Source organism: Herpailurus yagouaroundi, unplaced genomic scaffold, assembly GCF_014898765.1.
Source record: "Herpailurus yagouaroundi ecotype Mexico unplaced genomic scaffold, PumYag 188, whole genome shotgun sequence".
Classification (NCBI taxonomy): Eukaryota; Metazoa; Chordata; class Mammalia; order Carnivora; family Felidae; genus Herpailurus; species Herpailurus yagouaroundi.
This window is the reverse complement of record NW_024412419.1, coordinates 15,928,726-15,949,101: the sequence shown is the minus strand read 5'-3', so window position 1 is coordinate 15,949,101 and position 20,376 is coordinate 15,928,726. Positions and strand designations below refer to the sequence as shown.

Genomic DNA, 20,376 nt, shown 5'->3' with positions numbered 1-20,376 from the left:
CATTCCCCTTCACATCCAGTTTTTTTTTTCCTTGATACTTTTGAAAGGAAGTTGCAGACATACTGTCTGTCCGTTACCCATTAAATATATCCATGTATGTTTTCTGAAAATAAGGAAATACTCTTTTATATAACTACAATGATCAAAGTCAGGAAACAATGATATCATACCACAATAAAAAATAAATTAGCCAACTTATTCAAACTTTGCCAGAGAGAGACTAGAGAGAGTAAGGATTAGGAAAGAGATTGATATGGGGACCCACATGACGCTCATTTGTCATGACTCTTTAATTTTCTTTAATCTTGCACTGTTTCTGTCTTTTATGACTTAAACATTTGTGAAGAGCATAAGCCAGTTTTGTAAAATGTCCCTCAATTCCAAAATAGGTTTGGATGGCATGCTTTCAATATTTAGATAACCAGATTTAAAATGTTCAGTGTATATTACAATTGGGTTTTCAATGCTTATTTAATTTGTAAAGAAAGAAAGGTACCCTGCCCTGAGTGAATTTTTTTGTGTTGTAAATGAAAATACTAAGTAGACTTCCAGAACTGAAATTTTGAGGTTTCCTTAAAACTAAAGGCAGTTACACATCATGAGGCATTTTAAGTTGGCAATGAGTGCATCAGGAGTTTGGTGTTAGGGAGCTGATAGAATATAATCAAAGAATATCTAGACATGGGAGAGATTCCTTTTAGGTATTAGAAGGTATGAAATAAAATTGGCATAGTCATTTCTGGGGGTAAGTATATATTTTGAATTTGGTGTTGAAAATCTTTAGCGCATTAAGGGTAAAGAGGTGTAGGATTGGGCCTTATGTTTGAGGTAAGGTAAGCAGTGGTGCAGAGACAATAATGAACAAGAGGAGGAGAAGTGAACAACTAAATTAGGGTTCTTCTAGGAAATTTGTGTGAGTAATAGATTCAGAATAAGGACTCAATATTAGGCCGAAGAATCGAGAGGATGTACTCTAGCAGGATGCTTTAGTGTAAAGTGACCTCCAAGTGGCCTTTGAATGAGACTTTATAATTGTTTGTAAAAACAGACTGGAATGATATGCAGAGTATCCCTACCCTACATAAAGAATTGTTAGAGATTTGAATGGGCTAGTGAACAGTTGATAGAATTGTATAATTAGAAATAATAGTAGGGGCTAGAGGGTTAAGAGTATCAAGGAAATCAAGACAGTATTAAAACACTGAATTCTTTCACATTTTGGATTCTTTGTACAGGAACACTGGTATAGTTATATAGACCTGGCATGAATATGCGAATTTGATGTTAGTGGTTTTAGTGTATAAAATGTTCTGTTAAATTACACATTTTTAAGAAAGATAGTCTAGAATTGAACCTTTAGGCAGTTAATGTTATATAAAATATTCATGAATATTAATGTGTACCCACTATCTGTCAGACATTCTTTTAGGTACCAGGGATCTAGCTTGTAGGTGAACATAATGTTGTGGCACTTACACTGGAAAGGGGACTGGAGAGTCCTATGAATTATATGTATAATACTCTGGGTGGTGGGAATCACAACAAAAGCTAGGGCATTGGGGACTGAAAGTAAAAGAGGAACGTTTTAAAGCAGTTCACTCTCCAGGATTACAGTTGTCTTTTTTCCTTGTGCCTGTAACTCTTTTTGCCATTCAGTGCCTCTGTATAACTTCACAACTTTGCACTGACAGTGTGTCCTTGGCATCATCTCTGCCCTGTGGTCTGGATTGTATATATAGCACTCCTCTACTTAGAGATGGTATATAATAGCTTAAAGCTGATGGTAGCTTCTGTTTATCTGAGCAACTATATTTGCACGTTACGGTTTTCTATACATTTTTCTTTTTTAAAAGGACACTGTCAAGTACTTTTAAATGACTTTTGTAGTAACAATTTCCTGCTTGTATTTTTTGTTTGTTTCTATTGACTGCCCTTTAATTTTCTTGTTTGGAATGGGATATAATAAGTTAAAGAGGCTTTTTATGTGTCTCAAATGATCAACATTAAAGCTCTAGGAAAAATACATTTTGTTTATTTCTAGTTCTTGTCAGTAAAATAATAGTATTTTATGGAGAGTATTGCTTTAAAATTTTTAAAATACTTTAAGATGTAATGGATTTATTTTCTTTAAGAAATGGTTTTTTTGTGGCTTCTGGCTGGCTCAGTCAGTAGAGCATGCAACTCTTGATCTCAGGGTCATGAGTTTGAGCCCCATGTTGTGTGTAGAGTTTACTTTTTTAAAAATCCGTTTTTCTTTACATAGAGGTATATGTATTACCTAATGCATTTTTAAAAATACAGTCCAAAAAAGTACAAATTTAGCCCTCAGTGTTCCATGAACACTGCAAGTAAATTTCAGCCCAACTGTATTTCAGTGGCTTCAAATCTGAGTTTGCTTAGCTATTTGTAACCTTGTTAATAAACTGGAAATTTTGTTGGTAGTTTTAGTATTCTGGTATTGATATTAGTATGTATGACATTACTTGCTATAATTATGTTTTAAACTAAGCTTCCAAGAACAAATACAACTTTTATATATGATATTAGGTGTTATGATTATGATTGAAACTAAACTGCCAAGAAAAAATACAGGTTTCTTTTTCTCATCTTTTCTAGTCTTTTTTATCCCCCAGATCCTGTAGTCACACACAATAAGTAAATGTGTGAGATTTTCCCTCCAGTTTCAATTTCCTGTTAAAACATATAGGAATTAGTGGTCAGTGGAGTGGTTATTTCTTTATTGATTGAATTTTAGTGTAAGTAACTCTTATTTGAGGAATGGCCTTGTCAAAAATATTTGCTGACCACAGCTGCTTTGTTGTAGGAGGCCTGACAAATGGTAGTGGTCGATATATCTCTGCAGCGCCTGGAGCAGAAGCAAAATACCGGAGTGCTTCAAGCACTTCCAGTCTGTTCAGCTCCAGCAGCCAGCTCTTTCCTCCTTCCCGGCTTCGGTATAATAGGTCTGATATTATGCCTTCCGGCCGAAGTAGATTATTGGAAGATTTCAGAAACAACCGCTTCCCAAACCTTCAACTTAGAGACTTGATTGGGCACATAGTTGAGTTTTCTCAAGACCAGCACGGTTCTAGGTAAGTGATTATGGTTTAGGATACTGAACACTGTATTTTTGCTTTGAAAATTACTGCCTTATAGGAGTCTAAAATTTTCTTGACTGGGATCATTTAAGGAAATTTTTACAGAATAAAAGCCCAGTAATGGATTTCTTCTTCGCTATTAGGACATATGATAAAAATAAAGGTTTTTTAATTATTTATGGTTTCCCAGTTTTCTATAATGAGAATACTTTTATAATGAAAATATAGGAGTGCCCTTTTTTTGGGTTATTTTTATTACATTGATTCTGAAAACACTCAACTTTAATTTTCTTTTGAAAAGAATGCTCTGAATTACATTTGTGGATGTAAATGTCCCTGATGTAGACTTGTCTAAAAAAATTTTTTTTAAAGAAGGTTAAATGCTTTTGTGTTTGTATTTGTATAGATTTGTATTTGATGTGATATGTCTTAAGTTGAAACATTTCACTTTTCTTTTAGAAGAATTTGGTGACTTTGTACATTAAACATAATGTTCTCTTATAGTACTTAAGGTACATGTAAATTAGTGTTCTCAAGATAGAACACAAAAAGGAAAATAGAATTGTAACACATTTATTAAATTTAATTATTATTTCCTTTTATAGTTTTATTTTATCTCCCTAAAGTTGAAAATTCCTTAAGAGTAGCACATGAACCTTGTGTCATTCACAATGGCTAGGAATTCATTTGTGTTTGATGAATTTATTTCTAAGGGTTTCTTTCATTAGGCTCTAAACTTAAATATTTAATACTATTATGAAAAATGTATGAATAACCAGTAAAATCTAGTTTTCTTCATTGATTATAATGCAGATTATAATATATCCAAATGTCTGCCTAATAGTTAGTTTAAATTAAGGCATTATAAAGAAATGCTTCATAGCTTTTGCCTTTTTTGCTTTAAATTTGCTGTTCACAGTATTAAATGTGTTAGTACTATTCCTGGAAGTAATTTTATGTGTATATACGTGGGGGTGTGTGATACTCAAGTCAGATACAGATTTTGCAGGAGCTTATTTTCAATGTGCTGTGATGACATATAAAATGTTTCCTATATAGATTCATACAACAAAAACTAGAGAGAGCTACTCCAGCTGAGCGACAGATGGTATTTAATGAAATTCTACAAGCAGCCTATCAATTAATGACAGATGTTTTTGGAAACTATGTTATACAGAAATTTTTTGAGGTAAGCACATATACATATTTGTACATCCAACTATATTGCTGAATGCGTAGAAAAGTTCAGAAAGTTGGGTAAGAGTCATTTTCATATAAAAATAGATGCACTTGGGAAAAAATATTTTGCAAAGTATGTATCTGACAAAGATTTCATATCCAGAATATATAAAGAACTCCTAAAACTCAACAAGAGGAAGACAACTCTATTAAAAAATGGACAGGAGAGGGGTACCTGGGTTGCCCAGTTGGTTGAGCATCTGACTTGGGCTCAGGTCATAATCTCGCGGTTTGTGAGTTTGAGCCCCACATTGGGCTCCATGCTGTTAACTTCGTTCCCGCTTTGGATCCTCTGTCCCCCTTCCTCTGCCCGTACAGAGAGAGCTTGTACTCTCTCAAAGATAAACATTAAAATAATGTAACAGACAAGAGGAGCACCTGGCTGGCTCAGTTGGTGGAGCATGTGACTCTTGATCTCAGGGTTGTGGGTTTGAGCCCCATGTATAGAGATTACTTTCAAAAAAAAAAAACAAAAAAGAAAAGAAAAAACAAAAAAGAAAAAGGACAGAGGACCTGAATAGACATTTCTCCTCAGAAGATATACATGTAGCCAAGAAGCACATGAAAAGAAGCTCAACATCCTTAGTCATTAGGGAAACGCAGATCAAAACCACAGTGAGATTCTACGCTACATCTACTAGGATGGCTTTAGAGGGCCGAGGGGAATAACAAATGTTGGTGGAGATTTGGAGAAATTGGAACCTCATACGTTGTTGGTAGTAATGTAAAATGGTGCAGCTGTTGTGAAAAAGTTTCGCAGTTCCTTCAAACTTTTCTTTTTTTGAGAGAGAGCACGTGTGAGCAGGGAAAGGGACAGAGGGAGAGAGAGAATCCCATGCAGGCTCCATGCCCAGTGGAGGTGGCATGAGGCTCAGTCTCATGACCTTGAGATCATGACTTGAGCCCAAATGAAGAGCTGGACACTTACCCACCTGAGCCACCCAGGCACCTCGGCAGTTCCTTAAAAAAAAAAAAAAAAAAAAAAAACCCTAAACATAAAAATTACCTTACAACCCAGCAATTCCACTCCTGTATACCCAAAAGAATTGAAAACAAGGACTCAAACACCATTTGTTTCCGCATTATTCACAGTAGCCAAAAGGTGGAAACAACCTATATGTCCAACAGATAAATGGATAAATGTGGTATATGCATACAATAAGAATGTTATTCAGCCATGAGGAATAAAGTTCTGTTACATGCTACATCATGGATGAAGCTAAGTAAAATAAGCCAGATGTAAAAGGACAAACATCATAGTGTTTTTCTTATATGAGATAGCTAGAACAGCCAAATTGATAGGGGCATAAAGTAGATTAGGGTTTTCCAGGTGCTGAGGGGGGGGGGGGGGGGGGGGGGGGGGTTACTGCTTAATGTATGCAGTGTTTCTGTTTGAGGCAACGGGAATGATTTGGAAACAGTTTGTAGTGATAATTGCACAACATTGTGAATTAATGCCATTGAATTATGCACTTAAAAATGGTTAAAATGACATTTTATGCTATATATTTTATCACAAAAATATTTTTAAATATATGGGCCTACTTTAAATGAGAAGTTTAGTAGTAATCTGATTAATATTTGAAAATATAAAGCATTGAGAGTAAATCTTAGATGAAGAAATTAGTGATAATAGTATAGTCTTTATTTACATTTGTTAGATGTGTCATGTATTTTGTATTTTATCTAATTTTCAGTTTACAACTAAGTATCTCTGTTTTAGTTTTACTTAAGTTTGCTCCACAGTTACATCAGAATATAGTTTGTCTGAATGTAATTTGGTCTGAATGCATGGTCCGAAGTTCATTACGTTAAAGATGAGGGTATTTTATTTGTTTAAAATGAAATGTAATGCTGTTTACAAGAATTACAGGTGATTAATATATTAGTAAAAAGGAAATTTTAGATAATGAGATTTAACCCCCCCATAAAAGTAATGCAGTTATTTCAGGCAGTTCTGGATTTATCTTAATTAGCTTTTACCTAAGTCCTCTTCCCTACATGATTACAAATTGTGATATTTTAAAAATAGAATGAATAGGCCGCAAAAAGTGGGTTATTCAGGTTTAGCAAAATTAATATAATGGTTATTTTTATTAATACTGATTTCTTTTCTATCAGTTTGGGAGTTTGGATCAAAAATTAGCTCTCGCCACTCGTATTCGTGGGCATGTTCTGCCTTTAGCCTTGCAGATGTATGGCTGTCGTGTTATCCAGAAAGCTCTGGAGTCTATTTCATCTGACCAGCAGGTAATTGTAAGTTAAGACAAACTTTTTGTATTTTATTCAGTTTTTAAATTATTACTTTATATTTCCCCAATTAGAATAAAATACTTTAAATAATCTGTCTCAAACAGTATGTTTTAATTACATATTATACTATAGATCTTTGATCTGTCTGTCCTCTTCATTCTCTTCAACATCTCTTCATCTTTAAATGAAGATAATTTGAGGGCCTGCTGTGTGGGAAGCAAAATGCTACACTTGCTTATTTGATTCCCTGTAGTATCAGGAATACCTTTATTGTTTCCAAAATGTATTTGGATTGTACCACTTTTTTTTTTTTTTAACTTTTTTTAAATGTTTGTTTATTTTTGAGAGAGAGACAGAGACAGACACAGAATCCAAAGCAGGCTCCAGTCTCTGAGCTGTCCGAGCCCGTCGCAGGGCTCAAACCTATGAACTGGGAGATCATGACCTGAGCTGAAGTCGGACACTTAACCAACTGTGCCACCCAGGTGCCCCAGATTGTACTACATTTATAACCACAAGAATAAAATTTTCCTTTTTCAATACAGTGCTTTTTTTTTTTTAATTCCAGTTCACATAAAAACATAACGCTTCACAATTTGTGTGTCATCCTTGCACAGAGGCTATACTAGTCGTTGTACCATTCCACTTTTTTTTTTTTTTTTTTTTTAATGTTTGTGTTTGAGAGAGAGCATGAGTTGGGCAGGAGCAGAGAGAAAGGGAGACACAGAATCTGAAGCCAGCTCCAAACTCTGAGCTGTCAGCATAGAGCCTGATGTGGGGTTCGAACTCATGAATCATGAGATCATGACCTGAGCTGAAGTTGGATGCTTAACCAACTGAGCCACTCAGGTGCCCCTGTACCATTCCACTTTTTTTTTTTTTTTTTTAATTTTAATGTTTATTCATATTTGAGAGAGAGAGTGTGTGAAAGTGAGCACAGGGGAGAGGCAGACACAGATTCTGAACTGGGCTCCAGGCTCTGAGCTGTCAGCATAGAGCCCGACACGGGGCTCAAATTCAGAAGCTGTGAGATCATGACCTGAGCCGGAGTTGAATGCTTAACTGATTGAGCCACCCAGGTGCCCCACCATTCCACTTTTAGTGTATATGCTGCTGAAGCAAGCACAGGTAAAAAAATTTTGTTTTATTTTTTCCATAAATCATGAATAAGACATTTTAATGAGAAAAAAAATCTTAATCTTATGTTTCTATTCTAAGACACTCAAAACTAGTTTTCCCTGCCTATCCTTTTTTTTTTTTTTACGTTTTTTTTTTTTTTTTTTAACGTTTCTTTATTTTTTGAGAGACAGAGAGGGACAGAGCATGAGCGGGGAAGGGGCAGGGAGAGAGGGAGTCACAGAATCCAAAGCAGGCTTCAGTCTCTGAGCTGTCAGCACAGAGCCCAACCCGGGGCTTGAACTCATGAACCGTGAGATCATGACCTGAGCCGAAGTTGGACATTTAACCGACTGAGCCACCCAGGCACCCCTCTGCCTGTCCCTTTTAGCTGCAACTTTATTTATAACATGCAAGAAAGACCAGTTTAAAGATTTTTTGTTTTTAAAGCTTAAACCTTTTTTTTTTTTTTTAAAAGGTTAAACAACCAGGCTAGCAAAAAGGTGCTCAATACATACTTTCCTTATATCAAACAAGCTAATATTTTAGTACAGTGTAACTATACAAAATGTATAAAATAGAGATATGTTCACAAAGGAAACACTATAGGCTCAGAACAGATTTGAAAAAACATGCTATTCTCATTGGTTATAGTAACTCTAAAATGATTGTAATGTTGAATCGGACTTAGTTTACAAAAAAGTCACATACACACACAAAATATATATGTATATGTACATATGTATATATATAAAGTCCCCAAGAACTATGGTTCCTGTAAAATACTAATAGCCAGGTACTAGTGTATAAATTTGAAGTTCTGGGGTTCCTGGGTGGCTCAGTCGGTTAAGCATCCAACTTCGGCTCAGGTCATGATCTCATGGTCCGTGAGTTCAAGCCCCGCGTTGGGCTCTGTGCTGACAGCTTGGAGCCTGAAGCCCGCTTCAGATTCTGTGTCTCCGTCTCTCTCTGCCCCTCCCCCATCCATGCTCTGTCTCTCTCTGTCTCAAAAATAAATAAACATTAAAAAAAATTAAAAAATAAAATAAAATGTGAAGTTCTGACATTGTATTCATTTTTAGGAAATAAAAGAAAATCCAGAACCATTTTCATTACTGTTGAAAGTCAGATATGCTAATAAGTAACTTAGCTATGGCCACTGTCAACTATGTACAGCTATATTTAAATTGAGCGGACAAGTGGATACAAAGCTTGTCAACTGGGGACTGGCACAGTTAAGAGAACTGTACTGGGTCTAGGAGAGGTCTGAGGACGTGAAACCACCCATCTACATAATTCACATTTCTGCCCCAGCATTACTCTCCCCCATAAGGTTTCACAAAATGCCAGCGCCCAGCAGGAATCATAATGCTGCAAGGTAAGAGTTTCCCCAGACTTCTTTGATGTTGGCCTGTAGGAGAATATTAAGCATGCGTCAGCTAAACAAAGCAGTCAACCCACCCATCTGGAAAACTGTGGTGCACGGTTTCCTTCCATTCTGGTTGTACTAGAAAGTACTCCAGTTTTTAAATGGAGCCAGATTTATATGTTAGCTCTGTAAAATATTGAGCTACTGTAGCAGCAAATATGAAAGTACAGAAACAAAACCAGTTTTATTTAAAAATTTATTTCTGTGACCTTAAAACAATCTTTTCCTTCTTATCTGTTTCCTGTAACCAGACATCAATTTCTTCAAAGGATAAAAAAGTTAAAGCCAGTTGCATTCTATATGCCAATTAGAAATTATACACATAAAGTTCTTAAAACTTTCATTCAATAGGAAATTAACCTAAGAATTCTGTTAACAAGATTCACGATTCTTTAAAGAGAAAAGAGAACACCTGTAAATGGGAATATATCAAATTTTTGGATGGAAGAAGTCTTATTTTAAATCAAAAAAGGACTGATGTAATTCCAATCATACTCTGGGAATCTTTTGGTAATTCATCAAAATAATTTTTAAAATTATTTGAAATAGACAAGAATATTAAGAGTTTGAGAGTGGGGCGCCTGGGTGGCGCAGTCGGTTAAGCGTCCGACTTCAGCCAGGTCACGATCTCGCGGTCCGTGAGTTCGAGCCCCGCGTCGGGCTCTGGGCTGATGGCTCAGAGCCTGGAGCCTGTTTCCAATTCTGTGTCTTCCTCTCTCTCTGCCCCTCCCCCGTTCATGCTCTGTCTCTCTCTGTCCCAAAAATAAATAAACGTTGAAAAAAAAATTAAAAAAAAAAAAAAGAGTTTGAGAGTAAATGCTGATCTGCTAGATTTTTGAAAATAAATTGTGAAGCATCACTAATTAGTGTGGGTTTCACGTGAAATTAAGCAGACCTTAGAAATTAAATTTATAACCCTAAATAGATCACTCTTTTCTATATAACTGGCTTATGTATTACAATGACACATAGAGTAAAGGAAATAATTATTTCTTTAAAGGTATCAGTAATTAGTAAATTTGGAAAGAGATCAGCTTTGATTCTCCACCCACATATATTATTGTATAATAAATCCCAGAATTAAAAACAGTCATAACATGTATGGATGAATATGTTTGTATGTGTGCATTAATCACACCATTGAAAATTTGTGAGAAAATAGCATTACTCTGGAGGAAATCCTGAGTTTTAGAATAATTGAAGATATGTCACAATGGAACAAGATGAACAGATTTTTATTATTGTAGATGCTTACACAAATGCTTGATCCTAAGTCTCAAACTCATATAGATAAAGATATTTTGGGCATGCCAGGGTGGCTCAGTTGGTTGAGCTTTCAACTTCTGCTCAGGTCATGATCTCGCTGTGCCCTGTGATGGGCTCTATTATGACAGCTCAGAGCCTGGAGCCTGCTTCGGATTCTGTGTCTCCCTCTCCCTTTCTCTCCCCCTCCCTTGCTCATCCTCTGTCTTTCTCTCTCTCAGAAATGAATAAACATTAAAAAAAAAAATTTTTTTTTAAATAAAGATATTTTAAAGAATGAGATCTTGTCAATTGCAGTAACATGGATCAACCTAGAGGGTATTATACTAAGTGAAATCAGTCAGAGAAAGGACAAATACTGTACCTATGATTCCAGTTATATGTGGAATCTGATAAACAGAACAACAGACTCTCAACTACAGAGAACAAGTTCTTGTGTGGATAGCAGGATGGGGAGGCAATAGGTGAAAGGGATTAAGAAGTATAAACTTCCGGTTATAAAATTTAAGTCACAGAGATGAAAAGTGCACCATAGGGATTATAGTCAATAATGTAATAACGTCGTATGGTGACTATACCTTATTGTGGTGCACATTGTGTAATGTGTATGATTGTTTAATCACTGTTGCACACCTGAAACTAATATAACGTTGGTTACACTTAAGTAAATAATAAAGACTTTAAATGTCTTTAATACTTGAAAATATAAAGCACTGGGAATAAGCCTTAGAGAAACCTGTTAATGGTATTGTTTGGATTGTAAACTAAGTAACATTTTGTTATTTAGTTTATAGTTAAACATCTGTGTTGTATTTTGGCTTAACAGAATTTCTCTACAGTTATTCAGTAGGTAGTAGGTAACTGGGAGTAGTAGGTAGCTGGGAGTTCTTTGGGTGAGAAAGATTGTAAATGTGAAAACCTTACGAGTAAGCAAAGAAATACACATGAAAGGGTCATTTTTCCTGGTTAAATGAACAAAAAATCTAAAATTTCCCAAAGATTTGTCCCTGAAGAAGGTATCACATAATAAAGAAAAGTTATATTAAATGAGTTCTTTGATATAAGCTCATTAAAAAAAGAATTAAAATGTCTGATTTCTTCCTATCATTGAGATAATATGTGAAAGTCACATAGCCCTTAAGTGCTCAATTCCTTACCCTTTCCCATGCACTTAATAGACTCGTGTAGGTATTAAAAATTATTTGAAGGAAAGGGAGTGCTAAGCAGAGAAAAAGTATAGAATTTGGAATTACTTGTATATGTATATTATAGTCAGCTGAGAAAGTTGTGTGGAAGGTATACAAAGTGAAGAAAGTCATTTAAATATGGCAGGTTCAGGATCCCTAGGTTATTTTTTAACAAGTGTCATTTACATTGCAGTCCTACGAAATGTTTTGGTAACCATCTCAATTTCTGTTTGGAGGGGCAGGGAGTATGGATTTTAAACTTTGATATCTAAAATATTGCCGACACATTTTTGAGTATACTTTTGTACTCTTTCTAATCCTGTTAACGTTTCTTGATGAGGTAATTTTTTAAATGTCATCTTCTCTTTGCAGAGTGAAATGGTAAAGGAGCTAGATGGTCATGTACTCAAATGTGTGAAAGATCAGAATGGAAACCATGTTGTACAAAAATGTATTGAATGTGTTCAGCCACAGTCACTACAGTTCATCATTGATGCTTTCAAAGGACAAGTAAGGTTTATTTTTGTCTTCTAATTAGCAGGGCATTCTTTTAGCATTGGAGTGTTAACACATTTTTCCTAAGTCACAAGATTATAATACCCAGTAATGACAGACAAAAATAGGAGACAAAACTGAATGTACAGTGATTTCTGCCTCTTTAATAGAGTGCGTCAATAGATAGCTTCATTTTTTTGAAGCTGAAATATGTGGAAATAAGAGTTCAGTTGTATTACTTTGTTTTGTTTTTAATTTTTTTTTTAATCTTTATTTCTGAGCAAGAGAGAGAGTGTTAGCAAGGGAGGGGCAGAGAGAGGGAGACACAGAATTCAAAGCAGGCTTCAGGCTTGGAGCTGTCATCACAGAGGCCAATGCAGGGCTTGCACTCATTATCCGTGAAATCATGACCTGAGGTCAGACCCTTAACCGACTGAGCCACCCAGGCACCCCATCAATTGTATTACTTTGGGATCACAGCTATTAGAATTAGAAACCCAACAGTGTTCTCCAGATTTTCGGGGAGAAGTAAAGGAGGGAAGAAGACTTAAGACTGTACAGTAAAACACAGAAAATAAATATCAATTAGTAACTAATACATATCTGGTTAGGTTCCTTTTGATCAAAATATCTGTTAGCTCCTGAATTGAGCACCTCACTTTCCAGTCTTTACCAATAGGATGGTAGTCACATTAGAGGTGACTCCCCACCCTTCTATTTTAGATTAATTCAGCATGTCATCAAAAACCTGTCTGCCTCATAGAACTTTCCAGAAATGCCAGATAAAGTAAATGTATTTCTTGCACTTGTCTTAAGGTGTTTGTACTTTCAACTCATCCTTACGGCTGCAGAGTGATCCAGCGCATCCTCGAGCATTGCACTGCAGAGCAGACTTTACCTATCTTAGAGGAACTCCACCAACATACAGAGCAGTTGGTACAGGTATGAACTCCGTAATAATTGTCAATGTTTATGTGTTTCTGACAGTGGTTCAGAATATAGGGAAATGTAATTTTTCCTAAATTGACACACTGTAAAAACACACAGTAAGACAAAAAAGCTTGGTGTATTCTCCTGACTATATACTACTGGATCTTTAGAAAAATAGTATCTTTTTAAAGACTAGTCATTATTTTTAAGGGGTGACTTAAGGAAAGTAATTTTTAAACATCTGTACTTAGGATCAGTATGGCAATTACGTTATTCAGCATGTCTTGGAACACGGTCGACCTGAAGACAAAAGCAAAATTGTTTCTGAAATCCGAGGAAAAGTCTTAGCCCTGAGTCAACACAAATTTGCCAGGTATTGCAATATTTTCTAATTCCAAGGGTCAGTTCTTTCAGCTCTTTTATTAGTAAACAAATGCATGTAGAATATGACATTCAAATATAATGTTTCTTTTAGTAGAGGGAAAAAGCACATACAGACTATTCCTTTTATTCTTGAAGACTCCTCATGACAAATCCATCTGCCTATGTATATTCCATTTTTGAAGTCTGTATTCAGAAAATGATTGGTCTCCCCAAACCTATAAATGCAAATTAGTTTAGTGCTTGTTAATGAAAGTCTCAGACCTTACTAATGACTTAGTCTCTAGTTTCCTCTTTGTAATTTTAATTTTAAGAGGCATGTAATTACACTTGTGAATATCCAGTATGGGTTCCTCTATAATACTAGTTCTTTTTTTGTTTGTTTGTTTGTTTTTGAAAGTAAAGGGTAAGAGAATACCATCTTCACTCTTTTGTCTTCCAATGTGTTAAGCAAGTTCTTTTAAAACCAAGGGAAATTTACTATAAAGGAAAAAGTAACAAAATTTTTTGTGTATATACTTGAATTTTTAGCAATGTAGTAGAAAAGTGTGTTACCCATGCCTCCCGTGCCGAGAGAGCTTTACTGATTGATGAAGTTTGCTGCCAGAATGATGGTGCTCACAGTGCCTTATACACCATGATGAAGGACCAGTATGCCAATTACGTGGTTCAGAAGATGATTGATATGGCTGAACCTGCCCAGAGAAAGATAATCATGCATAAGGTAATACAGCTTATAGCACTTAAAATAGATGATTCAATTTGTGTGACTTTCAGGATACAATTTTAACTTCCTAGGTTTTAATTTCCTCATGTGATGTAACTGGAGAAAAAAATCTAAAATCAATGGATAACCTTTGACAAATGTAGGTATGGTGTACCCTTTTATTAAAATTCTTAAAGTAATCTCAATAAAATCAAATTTATTTCTCATCTATTTAACCTGCCTTTAGCATTGCCCATCCCCATCTTATTGAGATATATTTGATTTGCCATGATACATGGGTTGAACATTGATTTTAAAATCTAATTAGGTTTTCTCACTAATGTAATGCAGTTTTCTAAAAAGAATTTGGGTTTTTTTTTTTTAATCTCTGTCTTCTCTCTAGAATCTAGCTCATAAATTTCCATAGGAAAACTTACTGTTAAAATGAACACTAAATGTGGGGGTTCTGTGTGGCTCATTCGGAAACTTGGTTCTGGCTGTGGTCATGATGTCACAGTTCATGGGATCCAGCCCTGCATTGGGCTCTGTGCTAACAGCACAGAGCCTGCTTGGGATTATCCCTCTCCCTCTGCCCCTTCCCTGGTCGTACATGTGCTCGCTCACTCACTCACTCCAAAGAGAAACTTAAAAAAAAAAAAACAAAAAACAAAAAACCCACTGGAAGAAATACTATATATATACTCCATGTTTTTGTAAATTTATTCATTAAGAAACCGGGGACAGATACATAAGTTCTTTGGACCTCTTGTCGTATAGAGAGAAGTAGACCATAATTTTTTTTTACCTTTTTAAAATTTAATATTTCTGCTTAAAAGTATATACATAGAAAAATTGTCAGTCTTCTTTTTAACAATTACATTAACCACTATCATCTTTATGACATTTGGATTGTTTCCAGGTTTTTAACTGTCATAAGCAGTGCTGTATGTGAATGTCTTTGCGTGATTAACTGTTTTGTAGGATAAATTCCTAGATGTGGAATTGTGGAGCAAAGTATGTAAACATTTTACATGTTGATAGACACAGCCAGGTTTTGCTTTAAAAAAATCTGTACATGTTTGCACATCTATCCAAGATATAATAAGAATGCCTGTTTTGCCATCATCTCATCAATACCAGTTGTTATTTATAAAGTTTTTGCCAGTCTGTGTGGAAGATAATGATATGATTCTAATGAGTAGTTTCATTTACATTTTAAAAACTATTAGTGAGATTTTGAACAATTTAAAATCACACATAACACATCTGATTGCTCATTTATGTCTTTTGCTCTATTTTCCCTATTGAATTTTTGTCTCCAACTTAAGCTAGAAAATTCTGCCTTCATCAACTTTTAAAGAACTCAATAATTCACTAGTGATGCTTCCCTTGCTATGTTTGGAGCCCCGTCTACTATTTGCATATGTAACAGTTTAGAAGTAGTGGTTTGTTTATTCATTGGACAGTTTTGAGAGTATAATTGGAGAGATTGAGTAGGATGAACTACTTTTGAAAACAACTTTTCTTTAAAGGATTTGTATATTAAAATTCCAGTTATTCTTTCTAAGTCACCCAGATTTAGGAGTGCTTTTTTAAGAGGCCAGAAACCAAAGTCACTTAGATTTACTAAGCAGATTATTTATTTTTCAGATTCGACCTCACATTACTACTTTGCGCAAATACACATATGGGAAGCATATACTGGCCAAGTTGGAAAAATATTATTTGAAAAATAGCCCAGATCTAGGGCCTATTGGAGGACCACCAAATGGAATGCTGTAAAGGAAAGAGAAAGAAGATGATGTAACCATGTGAAAAGAATGTTTCTTTTGTGAATTATCAAAACACAACTCAACTATGAATCTTCAAATTTTTTTTTAAAGCAAAACTATTTATTGACTTTATTCATCCATTTGTAAATTTTTTAAGGTTCTTGTGTATATTTGGGGGGTGGGGGTGGTGAATTATAAATTATATTCAGCCCTGAGTGGAGACCTATCAGATTGGATTGCTGGCAAAGCACAGAATGCCTGTATATGATGTAACTATCAAAAAAAAAAGCTGTCACATATTTTGTAAATTTTTACCTTGTAAAGTCACAAAAAATAGTTTTTAAAGGAAAAAGTACAGTATTCTTTTAATAAACTGGCTTGCAGTCTGGTAGGTCTACGGACCCCATAGCACAACAGGTTTATAGAGATGTATATAGAAATATAGTCCTTATTTTTTTTTTTTTTGCCCTTTGTGTGAAGCCTTTTATAACCAATTAACAATCAACTGCATAAATATTATTAATATTTTAAAAAGAAAGTTAAGTTGTATTTTGGTAATTCACAAACTATCATGCAAATAAAATCTCCGCAAGTAAGTTAAGAATTAAATGATTTGAGATGAAAGAACTTACATTATTTACAATGGATATGGTTTTAATACAAATACTGCCCTAAAATGTCTCTGGCAATGTACAGAAGTATTGTATATACTTACATATGTAATTGTTGTAAGAGGTAAGAAAAAAAATCATGGTGACACTTCCATTCAGTTAAGTGCACTAAATGAAAAGTTAAGTCCCATTTTAACTTTTCAGTTTGGTTTGCAATCTGAGAAAGAGTAGAAATTTGTATATTGTTTTGCTTATAGGATTACAAGGACATGTTGAGGAAGTGTTGAGCTTTATTTTGCTTTTTCATAGTAGACTTTGCAAAAGTAGGAACCAGATAGAGGTGAAAAGGGGCCACTGAAAAGTGAATTTGATAGCTCAACATTTAAGCATGACTACATATTCAGATAGCTTTTTTTGCTTCCTATAAATATATGCATTGTGTGTGTAGTAATAGATGTAAGTTTACACTTTAAAAGCAAATCTTGTTTCAATGTTTATTATAAAAGCCTTGCTAATTTAGTAGTGATGCTTTCCTTGGTTGTACAGGTGTACATTTGTAAACCTTCATGCTGTAAATGGAATTTGTTTTATCTCTTTGGGAAACATTTGCATTTTAGTGTACATTTATGTCCCTGCCCTATTTGACCTGGCATATAGTGTTGTATAATGTAAATTTATTTCTCCAAATCGAGAGTGATTTTTTAAAAATTTTTTATCTTTATATGGTTTCAGAAGTATGAACCAGCTTTCTTTTTATTATTGTGGGAAACATTTTCTTTTATAACATAGTTGTTGACTCTGTTAATATGGACATACTAGGATTTGGATCACTTTCAAGAAGTCAGGGTATTGTGCATAATAGAAAGTATTGGACTGAGATTTTTGGTTACCATGGAGGCCAATGCTTTTTCCATCTTATTAAATGTGATGTGACTTTTTTCTTTGTACAGAAGAGTACTGTATTTTTGAATAGCCTATTCCCAAGTAAGAGCAAATCTGTATGATAACATTTTTTTCTCTGGACATAGGACATAACAGTAACATGATGTACATTTACAAGCGGCCTTATGTACATTTCCCAACAATCTTTTTAAGGCAAAATTGTGACCATATGTGTATAATTAAAATCGTTTTTAATCCTTTGCCTATGAAAATATTTTGGAAAAAAAAACTTGCTTTGTATATTCAGTTTCTGAAAGATAAAGAAAGTGCTTTGTATTTTGTTGAAGTCAGTATTTTGTATAAAACCATTTATGTTGACCCACTTCTGTTTAGTGCTGACAACTAATGAACCATGCTATCTCTTTTGATTGAACATGTAAAGGATTTTTTTATTAGAAGTCTGCAGAAGAAAAGCATTCTTCTGAGCACAATATTGAATATAAAGGTTTTATCACTTAGCTGTTCTTATCATGAACCTAAAAATAATGGCATAAAGTTTGGGGTGCCAGGCATACTTTTTCATGTTTGACTTTGAGTTATTCTAGTTTTCTAACCCAACATTCCATGTTGAGTCCATTAAATCCAACCACTTGTCACTGTCCCCTCTCATAGTCCTACTGGTTCATCAGCATGTCCCAGTCAACAGTGGCAGTGCTTCCCCCCCCTCCCCGCCCCCCCATACAAAGCTGCTCTTTTCCCGTCCTCCTTTGTTTTGCCAGCCTCAGAGTGTCTTGGCCCTGTGTCGAACTTTTGCTCCCAGTAGCCACTCACAGTCGTGAGCTGATCATGATCCAAATCGTCCTTGTTGGAGATTGATAGTGACTTTCCTGGATTTGCACAGTTGAATTCCTGGCTTTCCTTTGTCCTGCAAACTTAGAAAGTCTTGGGGATAGCTGGGAAACTGAACCTTCTTCTTGGGGTTTTGATGTTCCCATGTATCCCAGTGTTGACAACCCAATCTTCCCAATACTTTGGGGCCTATTCTCGAAAAATATCTGTTATTCTAGAAATTTTACAGTCTGCCATTTTGGTGCCCACCTCTCTGATTCCACCATTTAATAAGTTGGCATGGAGTTTTGCTAAACTCTGACATTTCAGAATAAAGAAACTTTAATTGGGCAGAACCACTTAGACTTCACTCTTGAGTGTCTCCTTTTGATAATGGATTGTTTCTGGACCAGTTTGTCTAAGTCCTGGCTCTTCTTGGTTCATATGAAATAATGTTATCTTCACTTTGTATATTATGTATAAATTAGAAAATGAAAAATGTGTGAATAACATTGTATGAAATAAACCTGGTCTTGTGTTTTTCTCTAGATAAAATACCCTTCTGTACCTCAATTATAATTCAGATTGCCCATTCAAGTTTACTCTGATTTAAGGAAAAGAAAATATTTTTATCCCATGGATGCTAATCTGGGGCTACTGATTACTCTGATGATATTCGTGTCTTTGATTAGTATTCAGGATCTCTAATTACATAGAGTGATTACACACTTCATAGGATGAAACTTTTAGCCTGTTTACTTGATAAAATGATACTTCTTCAAGGTTGTTTTCAGGATTAAATTAAATCACTTATCTTTACCTATAGGTGTTTGTTTCCTTTCCACATGAACTTTTAGAAACAGTGTTGTTTAAAGGAGAAGTGCAGTTTGCGTTCAGGCATGAATTTGGAATTTACCTGGTGATTCATAAACTTTGTGAACTTGTGTGTGTGTTAACTGATCTAAGGCTCAATGCCACATCTGTACCATGGGTAGTACTACTTAGGTCACTGATTTTAAGAATTGAGAATATCTTAAATAGATACATAGAACCCAATTCTCAACTAATGCTAATACTATTTCCATTCCCCTCTCCCTTCTATAGCTGTTTATTTTAAGCCATACAGATAATTTGATAGAATCCAGAGCGGAGGTCTACATAAAAATACATGGGAAAAGGAATTTTCATCATACACATTGTGCCAGTTTTAATTGTATCTTCGTCTGGTTCTGTTCTGAGCTGAAAGCAATCCTTCTGGAATTGTTGGCCTATCCCACATCGTAGTGTTGAAATTAAAAGACCCTTGAAGAAATAAATATTACATCCTCCCACACTAGCTTACTGACCAAAGAAAAGTTTCCTAAATTGACCTTGGCAGTAGTTGTTCTATTTGCCCTCCTGACAGTGATTTTTTCAGGAAGGTTGGGGTTCGGGGGGAGAAGGGCAGAGGAACCCGAGAGGAGCAGTGTTCACAGTCTGTCTTATCTAGCTAACTTTAAAGGGCCTAGCTGATGTGATTTGGATGCTCCAGACGGTAAATTCCTCTGTGAAAACAAGTGAGAAGGCTGGGAGCATGGTGTCACCAAGGCTCACTTCTAGGAGGCTGCAGGGCACAAGGGGGTCTCCATTTTCCGGTCCCTAGGGTGAGTGTAGGTTGTGTAATCTTGGGCAAACTTAACCCTTTAGGCTTCTGTGTTACTATCTGTAAAGTAGGAATACTGTCCTGATTGCCCACAGAACCTTGAATCTGAGGAGTACTTGATGGTAAGAACCTACGAGAACTGTAGGACAGATCCTACAGGAAGCTCAGAACTGGGTGGAAGTTTTATTGAATGTCATTTCCTCCATATCCTGTAGACAATTTCTCATTTCTTCTAGGTTTCAATCACAGAACTTGTTTTTCTCTAAATATTTACCAGGAACTTAAACCCTGTATTCCATTTGGTAGTTGAAGGAAGAAATTGGCTAGGTTGAGATTAATTCAAGTTTTCTTGGGCATCCAAGTGTAATGGTTCAGGGTCTGGACTCTGGAATTAGGTTTCCCAGATTCCAAATCTTTAGCTTTACGTAGTTAGGCAAATGACTTCATCTTTTAAACCTCAGTTTCCTGATGTGTAGGTAACAGAAGTGAGACCTCCCTCCTAAAATTGTGAGAATTGGATAAGATAGGTTCTGTGCAGAGGCAG

At 35.3% G+C, this 20,376-nt stretch overlaps 1 protein-coding gene across 6 annotated transcripts in view; it reads left to right on the top strand.

Moving 5' to 3' along the window:
* The window catches only part of PUM2 (pumilio RNA binding family member 2), a 97,773-nt gene extending 78,760 nt beyond the window's left edge, over positions 1 to 19,013 (top strand). For 4 of the 6 annotated variants that reach the window (XM_040496149.1, XM_040496147.1, XM_040496151.1 and 1 more), the window contains 8 exons: positions 2,825 to 3,092; positions 4,158 to 4,287; positions 6,459 to 6,593; positions 11,958 to 12,095; positions 12,897 to 13,022; positions 13,262 to 13,383; positions 13,923 to 14,115; positions 15,748 to 19,013. In XM_040496149.1, the coding sequence (XP_040352083.1) occupies positions 2,825 to 3,092; positions 4,158 to 4,287; positions 6,459 to 6,593; positions 11,958 to 12,095; positions 12,897 to 13,022; positions 13,262 to 13,383; positions 13,923 to 14,115; positions 15,748 to 15,879 (1,244 nt within the window). In that variant the 3' untranslated portion in view covers positions 15,880 to 19,013. The remainder of the gene's footprint in view (positions 1 to 2,824; positions 3,093 to 4,157; positions 4,288 to 6,458; positions 6,594 to 11,957; positions 12,096 to 12,896; positions 13,023 to 13,261; positions 13,384 to 13,922; positions 14,116 to 15,747) is intronic. The other 2 variants (XM_040496150.1, XM_040496148.1) reach the window with 1 other exon arrangement.
* Positions 19,014 to 20,376: the final 1,363 nt, after the last annotated feature.